General features: G+C 37.1%; 1 protein-coding gene across 1 annotated transcript in view; it reads left to right on the forward strand.

Moving 5' to 3' along the window:
- The window catches only part of LOC131667616 (protein unc-79 homolog), a gene marked incomplete at its 3' end in the record, with an annotated part of 3688809 nt that overhangs the window by 1748716 nt on the left and 1927051 nt on the right, over positions 1-13042 (forward strand). Inside the window, exon 19 of the mRNA XM_058941149.1 lies at positions 541-698. Within this exon, the coding sequence (XP_058797132.1) occupies positions 541-698 (158 nt within the window). The remainder of the gene's footprint in view (positions 1-540; positions 699-13042) is intronic.

The raw sequence follows: 13042 nt of genomic DNA on the forward strand, positions 1-13042 counted from the left end.
AATCAAAATGCCTTGACTAACTGCAATTAAATCTGCTCAAATTGTTGCCTTGCTATAAGTTGGGCTGAGTCTAAGCATATTATTAAGCAGAATGGGGATTCATTGTGCGACATCCTCGAGTTTTAAGACTTTTGGGATACACTTTACAATAACAAATACACATATCAGCAATCAGACGAAAGACATTTTAAATTCACATATCGTACTTACCAAATGCAGCGAATCACCTACTCAACAGTTATTTCAACTAAGGGAGCGATCATTCCGAAATCTCCCTTCACGCATACAACGTCCGCACGCTTGAGAGCACCAACTGCTACGTTTTTTAAGACAATAATTATATCTCAAAATCAAGGAAAATCACATCAATGTATAACATATTGAAAATTATTGAAGTTTAATTGAAGCACACTTAAATAATGTTGTATTCATTTTTAATTAAATAATTATAGAAATCTTAAATTTTGTTTTGTAATACATTAAAATATTTAACAAATATGGACTGTAGCTTTTTTGATTATGGATAATCCAATTTCACAGATTATGGGATTTACTGAATGCTGAACATTCTCATTTAGCTCAAACAGCGGTTCCATTGCTACTGCATTGTGTGACTCTACCACATGGAATAGATACATTTTGGCTTATTGTACAGAAAGGATTTCATGATTTAGATTGGCAAATAAGATTTATATCAGGTAAGTAAATAATAATAGTTAAAAAATATTTCTTAATTAAAAAATCTGCTTGAAGTTATACATTTAATAAATATATATAAAATATTATAAAATATTATAAAATATTATAAAATATTATTTAATAGATATATTTATTTAAATGAACCATTAGTATGTACGTACTAGCGTGCATCTGTTTCTGGCCAAAAAAAAATCATTTAAAATTTAAAGTTTTGTAGTTCCGTTTAAAATGGTCGTAGAAGAATGCACTCAGGTTCATTGGGAAGATTACAGCAATACCCTTTATATTTCGCCGGTATTTTTTATTAAATTAAAAATGGTGTTATTTAAATTGTGGCGGGTAATTTCGGGGGTTTTAACCGAGCTACGAGTTTCTTCCGCCACAAGGCCTGTTTGACTCACTACCCCCCATTATTTAGGGCGCCAGACCGCCGGCTAATTAGGGCGATCGTAGGGGGTAGGGCCAAAATGGGGTTTCGTCGCGGGTATCCCGGCTTGCCTTCACGGCGACTGCGTAGGGTAGGCAAGCGGTGAGTACTCGCGATTTCCTCAGTTCAGGCCTCGGTGTCCAACTACTCGATTCCAATTTTTCCTCCTCAAGTATGGTAAGCCGGCAGCTCAGATGATGGCTCCTTAATTCAGGTCGTAAGTCCGTTCGAATTTGTGCGTATGTTACCTATCGTGGGACCCGAAAATATAGCAAATCAGCGTTACCCAATTATAACCGCCCGCGACTGAAAATCACCAGCATGCAATTGAGGCAGGGTAACAGAAGTAAATTATATGTAAAAAACAATTAATCACTTTATTGACGTATTTATTAATTTATAAGCAAGAAGTCGGAGTGATTAGGGTCAATACAACTCTGAATAATTATAAAATAGCAAGGGTACAAATTAATCGATATTAATAATTTTCCGGTCGGTCTTCGATTAACAAAGATGGTGGAATGGTCAGCACAAATAACTAAATCACGAATTTTCTTTGTCTGATCTTAACGCTCACGTTCGGTTTGCGAAATGGCGAGAAGGTCAGCGCTGTAAGTTTATTCGGCTAATTCTGCGTTCGCAATAAATTGTTAGCGAAAGGTCAGCGCGAATATCCTAAATCACGAATTTCTTTGTTTGATCTTAACGCTCACATTCGGTTTGCGAAATGGCGGGAAGGTCAGCACAATTAAATAAACACGGTAAGTGTATTCGGCTAATTCTGTGTTCGCAATAGATTGTTAGCGAAATGTCAGCGCGAATAACTCGACCACTGCCTCTAATTCGTATAAACCTAACACTCACTTTAGATCTAGGAAATGACGGAAAGGTCAGCGCGATTAATAAGCACGGTAAGTGTATTCGGCTAATTCTGTGTTCGTAATAGATTGTTAGCGAAAGGTCAGCGCGAATAACTCGAACACTGCCTCTAATTCGTATAAACCTAGCACTCACGTTCGATCTACGAAATGGCGGAAAGTCAGCGCGATTCGATAGGCACCGGTATCGACGGATCCACGCGTCGCGACGACCTACGGCACTGAAAATTTTATTCCCGTACTCCGCGATTAATATAAGTAAGTGGCATTTTGCCTACTTACGATTCTTCCTTACTGTTTCGGTGAACAAAATTAGCTAATTTCAGATTGCTGCGCTTAGATTACAGAATGTCTGCGTAATTAGTCCTGTATGACGAAATTATCTGGCTCAATCACTCCTTCTAGCTAGAAGACCGGTGGTAAAATGGACGAGAATCGGCTTTTCGCGGTCAATGATCGCTTTTCTTCTCCTCTTTCCGAGAAGAAATGTTATTATTGGTCGATATGCTAATTCGGATATCGGTAGCGCCCTCCGAATATTTTATCATTGGTCCGTATGTAAATTAGAAGGATACAGCGCCCTCCTTAACGCTCCTACTTTCGACGGTATTTACCCTCTCTCACTCCCCACTAAGGTAGCTATCATTAATTGTCGGAAAAGATATACCCCTACTCTTATCTATTTTTCTATCAGGAAGGAAATCAAATTTTATTCTAATTCGCTGATTGGTCGTGACGTCACTAGCGAATTTCGTCAGAGGTTCGAATTTTGTCGGTTAATTTATTGCTTAAACCTATCGGGGTAGTTGTCGCTCGCTATCATAATAGGGGTGTCGGTCGCATGCGAATTTTACAATTCAGTATCTATTCCATGTTCATTCTTTTTCAATTATAATTTTAATTTTAATTTTAATTCGTCATGAATACGTATATAATATACGTCGTTCCAATTGTAGCGTCCTCATCCTCGCATTTGCATATTATTCTATTTATCATTTCATATCATCTGTCTCGCTCACTCTTGTTTAGTCTATTCCGCTCGCTCTGTCTCGCTCGCTCTGTCTCAGTCTGTCTCGCTCGCTCTTGTCTAGTCTACTTCGCTCGCTCTGTCTCGCTCGCTCGCTCTCAGTCTGTCTCGGCGTTTCAAATTGGCCGCTCAGTCTCTCGCGTGTACGCCTCGTGTTCCTGTATCGGTTGCTGGAGCGCCTCCTGGAGCGCTCCCGTGTCGGTTGAGTGACGTGTTCCCGGCTGTTTGTGTGGTCGCTGTTGTGCTTGTGTGTGGCGCTCAGGATATCGCCGATGGTGTTCGGCAGCCCGACACAGCTGATTGCCGGCTGCCACTTCATCGACGATTTTCTGCTCACCCCAGGAGTGTCAGTGCTTTGTGAGTGTTGGTGTTGGTGTCTGGGAGTGTAACGGATCTGCATGTGTCATCAACATGCATTTCCGTTGCATTTCCCAGTCAAGTTTTTCCGTTTTCTTTTGCCGGTCGGCCACGTGGTCGGGAGTGAGTGTGTGCGTGCGCTCTCTTTATCCGTGGTGCGCTCCTTTTTTTTTTCTCTCTTCTCTTTGAGTGTCCGTCGGATCGCGTTTGTCGAGTTTGTTTTGCCAATATCTCCGGTGTGGTTGTTCGGACATAGAAAGGGGTAATTGTTTTATATAGGGTGCGTTTGTTTTTATTTTATTCAACCGGTTACGGGGCGATAAGGGATGGGGATGGCCTTTCTGAGGTGTTGCAAATAATGCAGCGTTCAGGAAAGGCCTTGTAATGTACCGCATTACAAAATTAAAAAACAATTACTTTTTAAAAAATTCTTTTTTAATTAAATCGGTTATAACTTTTGAACGGCTCAATAGATTTTAAAAATCGAAAGTTTAAAAGTTGTGTATTTCTGTTATCTTTAAAGTGAGTGGAATATACGTTTTTTGTAAAACAATTCCCTTTTTTCTCACCTTTGATTATTTCGGAATTTATGCACTGTAGAAAAATACTCCAAAGAGAAGAAAGGTTGTTTTTAATGTAGAATAACTGTTCACTGTAAAAATTGCATGTTGTAAAATGAAAATTTTTCAAAAACTTTGCAATAATACGTCACGAAACATAACAGTAATATTTACGGCTGTCACCTTGGCTCAATGGATGTTAGAAAACCATCGCCACTCAAAGAGTTCCATACATAAAATCTCGTATAGGTATTGGTCGGCGATTCCATTTGACCTATTGCAATTTGTACAAAATTTCTGATTACGTTCTCGTATATATTTCGCACATGTAATCCTTTTCATATATATGTCTTCCTCGCAATGTTTATAAAGCTAACAAAATGTTCAAAATTTTTTCTGCATTCAACTTTTATTGAATTTGTCGTTCATTGGTAACTGTTAATTTCAACATCTTACCACACAACAACACTTATACTTAAATTTTCAAATATATTTATTAAGAAATAATTTGATTAAAAAAGGACATTATTTTCACAATGTCATTTACTTTTTATTGAAAAGCATTGTATACGATGATTACACAATGTCTTGTTAATTTTAAACTAATTTTTAAACATCACTACTAATTGGATTATATTGTTCAATGTAATCGTGTAATCGTGTATTATTAGCTCAACTAGACCAAGAACGTATTTTTTGTTTGGTTGATGGAAAATAATGTGTTTCGATTTCGGATAATGTTCCTAAGAAACTCAATGTCTGTATTCTCCATGACAGATTCATATCAAATGATATTCATTCTTTGAATGAGTATTTTTATATTAGACGTCTCTTCTATAGTTTATTCAAAAGAAATTTCAGAAAAAGATGACCGTAATTCTACGTATTAAGATCTTGATATCTAATATAATTATACGTGATTCTATCAATTTTGAGATAAAGCAATAGTAGCCGATTAAAGATTATCAAAACTATAAAAATACATAATTTCATTACCTTTCTTTTTATATGCTATCTAATGAGTACGTGGTCTATTTTCATCATCTAAATTTACAATAACTGTCTCTTGATATCGTGGTCCATCGGCTGATAAAGCATTACGCATGAAAATACCACGAAAATTTGCAATTTCTAGTATTATAGCATATTTTTTTATATCGTGATCTGTCAGTATTCGATTAAGTAAAGATACTTCGAGCTTTTTTTTAAACCTTTTCCACTTGAATATGGTTTCAGATGAAGGCCGTAGACTTTACGATGTGGTTTTAAATAAAGCCCTTGACCAAAAGCAATAGCTTCCATAGTTTTATTGTGCTAGCTTCTTCACAGCTTCTTTAGCGTCTTTTATAGCCGAACGAATGACGAAGAGTGATTTATTACCAGACACAATACTTCTCGATGCAGCGTTAATAATTTTTTTCAATATAATTGATACATTTTTACTATGTACGTATGTCTTTCCTCGTCAATATTGTTGCAGATTTTACAACACCTGCCTAGTTTTTTTTTCACGTTTTACAATTTTAACACCCATACCAAGTTTACTTTTAACTTTCATTATGTTGGCTACAGCAAACGTAACAACTTTCTAACCAGAAGTATTATTTTTCGCTCGCACTCTACCTCAAGTCTGTTAAGCTAGAATTTTGTCAGCTTCATTTCTCGCGTCATTATTCTCTCGATTTTGAGAATAAGCAATATCATGATCTTTACAAGCAGCGTCTAGCAGATTTTTTTTAGGATCACCCGGAGCAAGTCGTTTTTTTAATTTAGTTCCCGGTCCGCGATACTGATAATCAGACAAATGAGTTTTGAATGGCAAGTTATTGTGACACAGCCACACAAAAAAAAAAAGTGGCAAAACTCACAGACCAGACCATGCAGACTTTATGTTTTTGGGGTCGCTGAGTCCGAATCCGGGATAAGTTTTGCCCCACCACGTCACAGTCAAGGGCAAATGAAGGTCAAATTTGCAAAAATGGAGAAAATCAATTTTCTCCAGTCTATATATTCGTTTTTGGGGTCGCTGAATTCAAATCTGGGGTGACTTTTGTCCCACCCCCGCGGGGTCAAGGGCAAATGAAGGTCAAATTTGCAAAAATGGAGAAAATCAATTTTCTCCAGTCTATATATACGTTTTTGGGGTCGCTGAATTCAAATCTGGGGTTACTTTTGTCACACCACCTTGGTAGTGTAGTATTCATCAAAAACAAACCGAAAGTCATGCCATCTAATTTTTTCTGCTATACCTTACGCGTTTCTCATCGAATGAACGGTGCAAAGGTTTTCTTTTACGTTTTTTTGCCGTTTTACAATCTCTTTTCAACATCCAACAGTAGTCAGCCAACATGCATGTATCCCATCTTCCTTGATAACGCTTTTCCATCACTTTCACATCTTGATGGAAACGTTCACCTTGTTCTTCACTATAATCACCACAGTTTTCAGGGAAACTATCCAAATGATTGTGTAGAAAATGTAATTTATAATTCATGAGACAACCCATCACCCTAAAGCTCTCCACCATTTGAGATACAATTTCTTTGTAATTGGGGCTTCTACGATTACCCAAAAAGTTTGCGGTAACGCAAACTTTTTGAAGCTAAGCCATTCAGTTTGTTCGATGCTGGTCATGGAACTAATAAACTTATCATCAGCCATCATTTTTCTAATCTCTGGACCATCAAAGATACCTTCTTTTAATTTCGCATCCGATTTACTTGGAAATTTGCTTTTCAAGTACTTGAAGCTCTGAGCATCTTTATCTAAAGCCTTGACGAATTGTTTCATGATACCAAGTTTTATGTGCAATGGTGGAATGAGAACTTTTTTAGGGTCAACCAATGGGGTAGCTTTAACGTTGTGTTCTCCAACAGTTAGAGATTTTCTCTCAGGCCATTTATGATCAGTATAGTGCTTTGCTCGATCTCGACTATCCCATAAGCACAAGAAACATGGCATTGACAGTATAACCCCGCACGTTAGGGAGTTATAAGAGCTTTCCGACTTTGACGAGGACAGTGTCAACTCGTCGTCAGACACACTACAGCTTCATCCTCACACCCTAACGCCCCCCTGCAAGGCAGTGTGCTTCCACTGGCATCGTTACCTCGACAAACTAATGAGCGGATCATCTCACACATCCCTAATTAGGGCAGTGTCACCGTACGAGTTTTTGTCGAGGCAGCAGGTTAAGGCAACTTTGAAGGAAAAATTCATATTTGAATTCTTCTCATTCATGTCACCATACATTTATACAATTAGCAAATACATGCTGGTTTTCTAAAAAGTTCTCTACTCATGATACAGAAAACTCTAATGCATTTAGGAAACTGTTGAACGTACGATTTCACAAATATGAAAGAAATAAATATGATTTTTAACTTTTTGGGGGGTAGCAGAAGCCCAAATTATGAAGTATCTGAAATTGTTGAGAACATAACGCCGAAGTAAGTGGCGGCAATGATGAGGATAGAAGTGATGACTCGGATGATGATTCAAGGTTGAATTCTACGAAAGTGATAACGATGGAGAAACTAAAGAAGACTATGATGACGATGACAATGTTTTCCTTCCGGCGGATCAAAAAAAAAACATAAAGTTATGAACTCAAGGTAAACTGAACGACCTTGTTAGAGAGCCTAGTTTGAAAGATATGAATCAGTTGGCAAGTTCTACTAGAGTATCTTTTTACAGAAAAAGAAGCAAAAGTTTCGAACCATACTTTGAAGATATGAATCGTGATGGTGATAAAATAGTATATTGTAAAGACGTAAAAGGTTTAATGAATGAAATTAAACCTAATGTGTATAAAGACAAAGAATGGAGATTGTTCATAGATTCATCAAACAGAAGTTTGAAAGCTGTATTACTGCACAATAGCACCTATTATGCCTCAGTTCCTATAGCGCACTCCACCACAATGAAGGAAACATACGGTAATCTCAAAATTATACTGCAAAAAATTAAATATGACAAGGATCAATGGCGTATTTGTGGTGATTTGAAAGTTTCAGGAATATTGTTAGGACAGCAGTCTGGTTTTACGAAGGCGCCATGTTTCTTGTGCTTATGGGATAGTCGAGATCGAGCAAAGCACTATACTGATCATAAATGGCCTGAGAGAAAATCTCTAACTGTTGGAGAACACAACGTTAAAGCTACCCCATTGGTTGACCCTAAAAAAGTTCTCATTCCACCATTGCACATAAAACTTGGTATCATGAAACAATTCGTCAAGGCTTTAGATAAAGATGCTCAGAGCTTCAAGTACTTGGAAAGCAAATTTCCAAGTAAATCGGATGCGAAATTAAAAGAAGGTATCTTTGATGGTCCAGAGATTAGAAAAATGATGGCTGATGATAAGTTTATTAGTTCCAGGACCAGCATCGAACAAACTGCATGGCTTAGCTTCAAAAAGTTTGCGTTACCGCAAACTTTTTGGGTAATCGTAGAAGCCCCAATTACAAAGAAATTGTATCTCAAATGGTGGAGAGCTTTAGGGTGATGGGCTGTCTCATGAATTACAAATTACATTTTCTACACAATCATTTGGATAGTTTCCCTGAAAACTGTGGTGATTATAGTGAAGAACAAGGTGAACGTTTCCATCAAGATGTGAAAGTGATGGAAAAGCGTTATCAAGGAAGATGGGATACATGCATGTTGGCTGACTACTGTTGGATGTTGAAAAGAGATTGTAAAACGGCAAAAAAACGTAAAAGAAAACCTTTGCATCGTTCATTCGATGAGAAACGCGTAAGATATAGCAGAAAAAATTAGATGGCATGACTTTCTGTTTGTTTTTGATGAATACTACACTACCAAGGTGGTGTGACAAAAGTAACCCTAGATTTGAATTCAGCGACCCCAAAAACGTATATATAGACTGGAGAAAATTGATTTTCTCCATTTTTGCAAATTTGACCTTCATTTGCCCTTGACCCCGCGGGGGTGGGACAAAAGTCACCCCAGATTTGAATTCAGCGACCCCAAAAACGTATTTGGCTACATGCGCGTCGTTCGCGCATGCTTGTTGATAGGTACGAGGAGTCTCGAGAAAAGGTTGGTCGCAGTGTGAGCTAGCCAGGCTCACACTCGGCGGTCGGTAAGGAAGAAAGCGTTTCGTCCCGATGCTACCGACTGGACTCGTCAGTGAGGCTTGACGGCCGGTAACATCTGCCTTATACGCTCGAAGTGCGCGAGTCGCTATGCGGACTTATATGTTCAGCGAGCGTATTTCTTGCCGCTCGTGGCTAGCCGATGCCATCTCGATGGGGATGGTCGAACCGTGGGGACGCCACATCATTCCCCCCTTAGTGACGAGGCGGGGGCTCGAGTCACGATAAGAGAAGAGGAGCGGGTAAGAGAGAGAAAGATTTGAAGGCAGATGAGGACGGGTGATAGTAGAGGAGGAACAACCGTGCGAGAGGGGATGTGCGAGCCGCGTTGCGTGGGCTTCTCCGTTGGACATCCTGCTCGGTGATAGCTCCCACGATAGGTGGCGGTGAGCGATGCGCCCTATGAAGGTTGGAGGTGTTCCTGCGGGGCCTAGTGGGCCAGCAAGCTCTACTAAGATCAGAAGGTTTGATTGTTGCGTGTTCATATCACGTCGGGGTCACCAATTTGGCTACATGCGCGTCGTTCGCGCATGCTTGTTGATAGGTACGAGGAGTCTCGAGAAAAGGTTGGTCGCAGTGTGAGCTAGCCAGGCTCACACTCGGCGGTCGGTAAGGAAGAAAGCGTTTCGTCCCGATGCTACCGACTGGACTCGTCAGTGAGGCTTGACGGCCGGTAACATCTGCCTCATACGTTCGAAGTGCGCGAGTCGCTATGCGGACTTATATGTTCAGCGAGCGTATTTCTTGCCGCTCGTGGCTAGCCGATGCCATCTCGATGGGGATGGTCGAACCGTGGGGACGCCACACGTATATATAGACTGGAGAAAATTGATTTTCTCCATTTTTGCAAATTTGACCTTCATTTGCCCTTGACTGTGATGTGGTGGGGCAAAACTTACCCCGGATTCGGACTCAGCGACCCCAAAAACATAAAGTCTGCATGGTCTGGTCTGTGGGTTTTGCCACTTTTTTTTTTGTGTGGCTGTGTGATCTTATTCAATAAGCCACCACCAGTATTTCTTTCACGACAAATAACCATACCTCTTTAGAAGATAAACTCATAATGAAACTAACAATATATAAGAGGTCTTTTTATAGTCAGTAGACTCATTCCTTGTTCCATTGGTGACATGTAAACAATATGGACTTTAAAAAGCAACCACTTATGTTGCAAGTTATAAATTTTGAATTGAGGGCAATCTTCTGTATGGGAAGACATAAAAAAGTAGATACTTTCTATCTCTATGAATGATACACTCGCATACTGAAGCATTTCATTCGAGATAATGTGAATTTACTAATTTTGTTTCTACAAGATGATGTGAATATTCAATATATTTAAATGATCATGTTAACTCACAAGGATAGATATCCAACCCGAACTCACCGATTTTGATGATTTTGATACATATTGTAGAACATAAAAAAATAGGAGACACGTATTTTTTTTATCGGCTAATTTTCACTTTTGAGGGGTAAAAATCTCCCCTAAAGTTAATCCCCAAATCTCGGCTTAAAATTAATATTTTTCAGTGAAAAAATTGGAGGTTATTTCTTATAAAAGGAGCAAATATTTCATGTTGATTTGAAGAGTAAGGGTAGCATCCCCTATTTTTTAGGGGTTGAAAACATATATTTTTTGGCATAATTTTATAATAAAAAAGTTTAAACCGACTAAAAAAATTGGAAAAAATGTTTCAACATCCATAATAACAAAATTTAGTTGACGTCTTTCGGTGTTTTAATAAATATTACCCCTAAGGGAGGTAAACCACTCCTAACACAAAATAACTGTAAATATATAATCTAATACATAATATTTCGTAGAAAGTTTATATATAGAGGTTTTCGAGGTCGCTGATTACAAATCTGTTATCAGATTTTGAAAATTCAAAATGGCGGAACCAATATGGCGGACAGAAATATCGAAAAAAAAATTTTATATAATAAAAAAGTTTTAAATGACTAAAAAATATTGGAAAAAATTTGTAAACATCTATAATAAACAAATTAAGTTTTTCGGTTTTTTGATTGATACTACCCCTAAGTGGGGGTAAACCACCCATAACACAAAATAACTATACGTATACTGCAGTCCATAATATTTTGTAGAAGTTTTGTATACAGGGGTTTTCGAGATCACACTTTACAAATCTGATATCAGATTTTGAAAATTTAAAATGGCGGAACCAATGTGGTGGACGAAAATGTCAAAAAAAAATTTTAACTTTCATAAAAACTTGTTTATAAATGTGTGATCTTTGTAGCCTGTACATGTGAACTAAAGAGCCTTAAACCCTAAACCCCAAAACAGCAAATAGGCTAGATGCCTGTGCTTTTAAACCAAACCACCTCAAATTCCTAAATTTGTAAACAAAAAAATTCTGTATGTGAAGCAGTTTTATAATTTCCGTAGAAATTGTTATCAGAATGTTATTGAAATTCCTTTATTGTAAATTTAACTTATAATGTATTTTTCTTTATAATATTAGAGTATAATAATAATAATCTACAATCTTTTATCTTTTGCCATAGTGTATTTTTTATATTGAGCATGAAATATATTATTTTATGAAGTTTTTACAATAATGGTAGTCCTCATAAAAGTGTTTAAAGCACAATGCTTATTTGCACCAACCACATCGTACAATTGCAATCTTTGTGCACCCTTTTATTTCAAAATGTGTTACACAAGACTTTCCAAAACTGAAATTTATAGGATTATCAAATTTACCTGGTTTTTCATTGACGTAACCGCTTTTATACCAGGAATATTTAAACAAATCTATATATCTCGGTGAAGACAGTGAGTTGTGAACCAATGATTGAAGTTTAAATATATTATTTCTCACATGTAAATTCATATCATGATCCATTAACATTACATTATCAGAAAATGTTCGGACAAAATTTTTCCAAATACGGAATCCATAGACATCAAGTGGTTGTATTTTTCCTGTGGTTCCAGTTAGAATTTTTTTTATGTTAATAATTTTATTTTGTGGCATCGTTTCTTCTATAACTTTGTCACAATGACCACTCCAAGAATCAAGTAATAATATTGAATGATGGCCTACATGGGGATAAAATATTTTTTCCAACCAGATTTTAAAGTGATCTGCAATTAAACGACTTACTAATTAACTGATCAACGATATTATAATGTAAAAATTGTTATTAGTTCCCTTACTTGATTTTAATTTTCTAGATTTGGATGCTTCCACGTACACGTTTTCTGGTCTAAATATGTTTTGTTCTACAATAGGGCCAAACTTTCCACTTGGTTCCTTTAAAACTAGAAATAGCGGTGACAACAGTTGTCCAGTAGCTGATATTAGTGGCTGTATAGTAAAACTATGCGTTGCTGCTGAAATTTACTGTACTAGACATTGCACTTGCTTTTGTACTCCTTTTACTGCTAATGTTTTTCCAGAATGCATTTCTAGCTAAAATCCGCTCTGATCTAAATTATACAAATTTTCGAGTCCAATCCTTGGTATACACGATTTAACGTCATCGATAAATGCTTCAGCTTTAGCCGTAAGTTCTGCACTACTTTCTAGCGTTTTTCTTGTTATGAACTTATTTATTTTCCTAGAATTTATTCTGTGTGCTTGCTAAAATTTGAGTAACCAATGTTTAGAAGCTTTAAATCAAATATCATCAAAACTAATTTCTTTTTTAGCTTGTAAGGCCCATCGAATTATATCTTCATCATGGATAATTGAACCACTGTTGAGAGCTGCTTTAAAATTATATAGGGTGTAGTTACAAATTTGTGCTACTTTTCCTCTATACGTGCTACCTTTATTAATTGAATGAATCCAGCGACGTAGCTGACTAATAGATGATACTTTTTTGAATCTGTTTTACAATGTTTTTAGACTTAAATTTTGCTTTTTTTTGCTACTTCTCCAAAAATCTACAACTCTTTTTTTGTATTCAAAATCTAGTTCTTCATTATCTGCTGTACA

Source organism: Phymastichus coffea, unplaced genomic scaffold, assembly GCF_024137745.1.
Source record: "Phymastichus coffea isolate CEN01 unplaced genomic scaffold, Cenicafe_Pcof_1.1 PCOF00005, whole genome shotgun sequence".
In the NCBI taxonomy this organism is placed as follows: Eukaryota; Metazoa; Arthropoda; class Insecta; order Hymenoptera; family Eulophidae; genus Phymastichus; species Phymastichus coffea.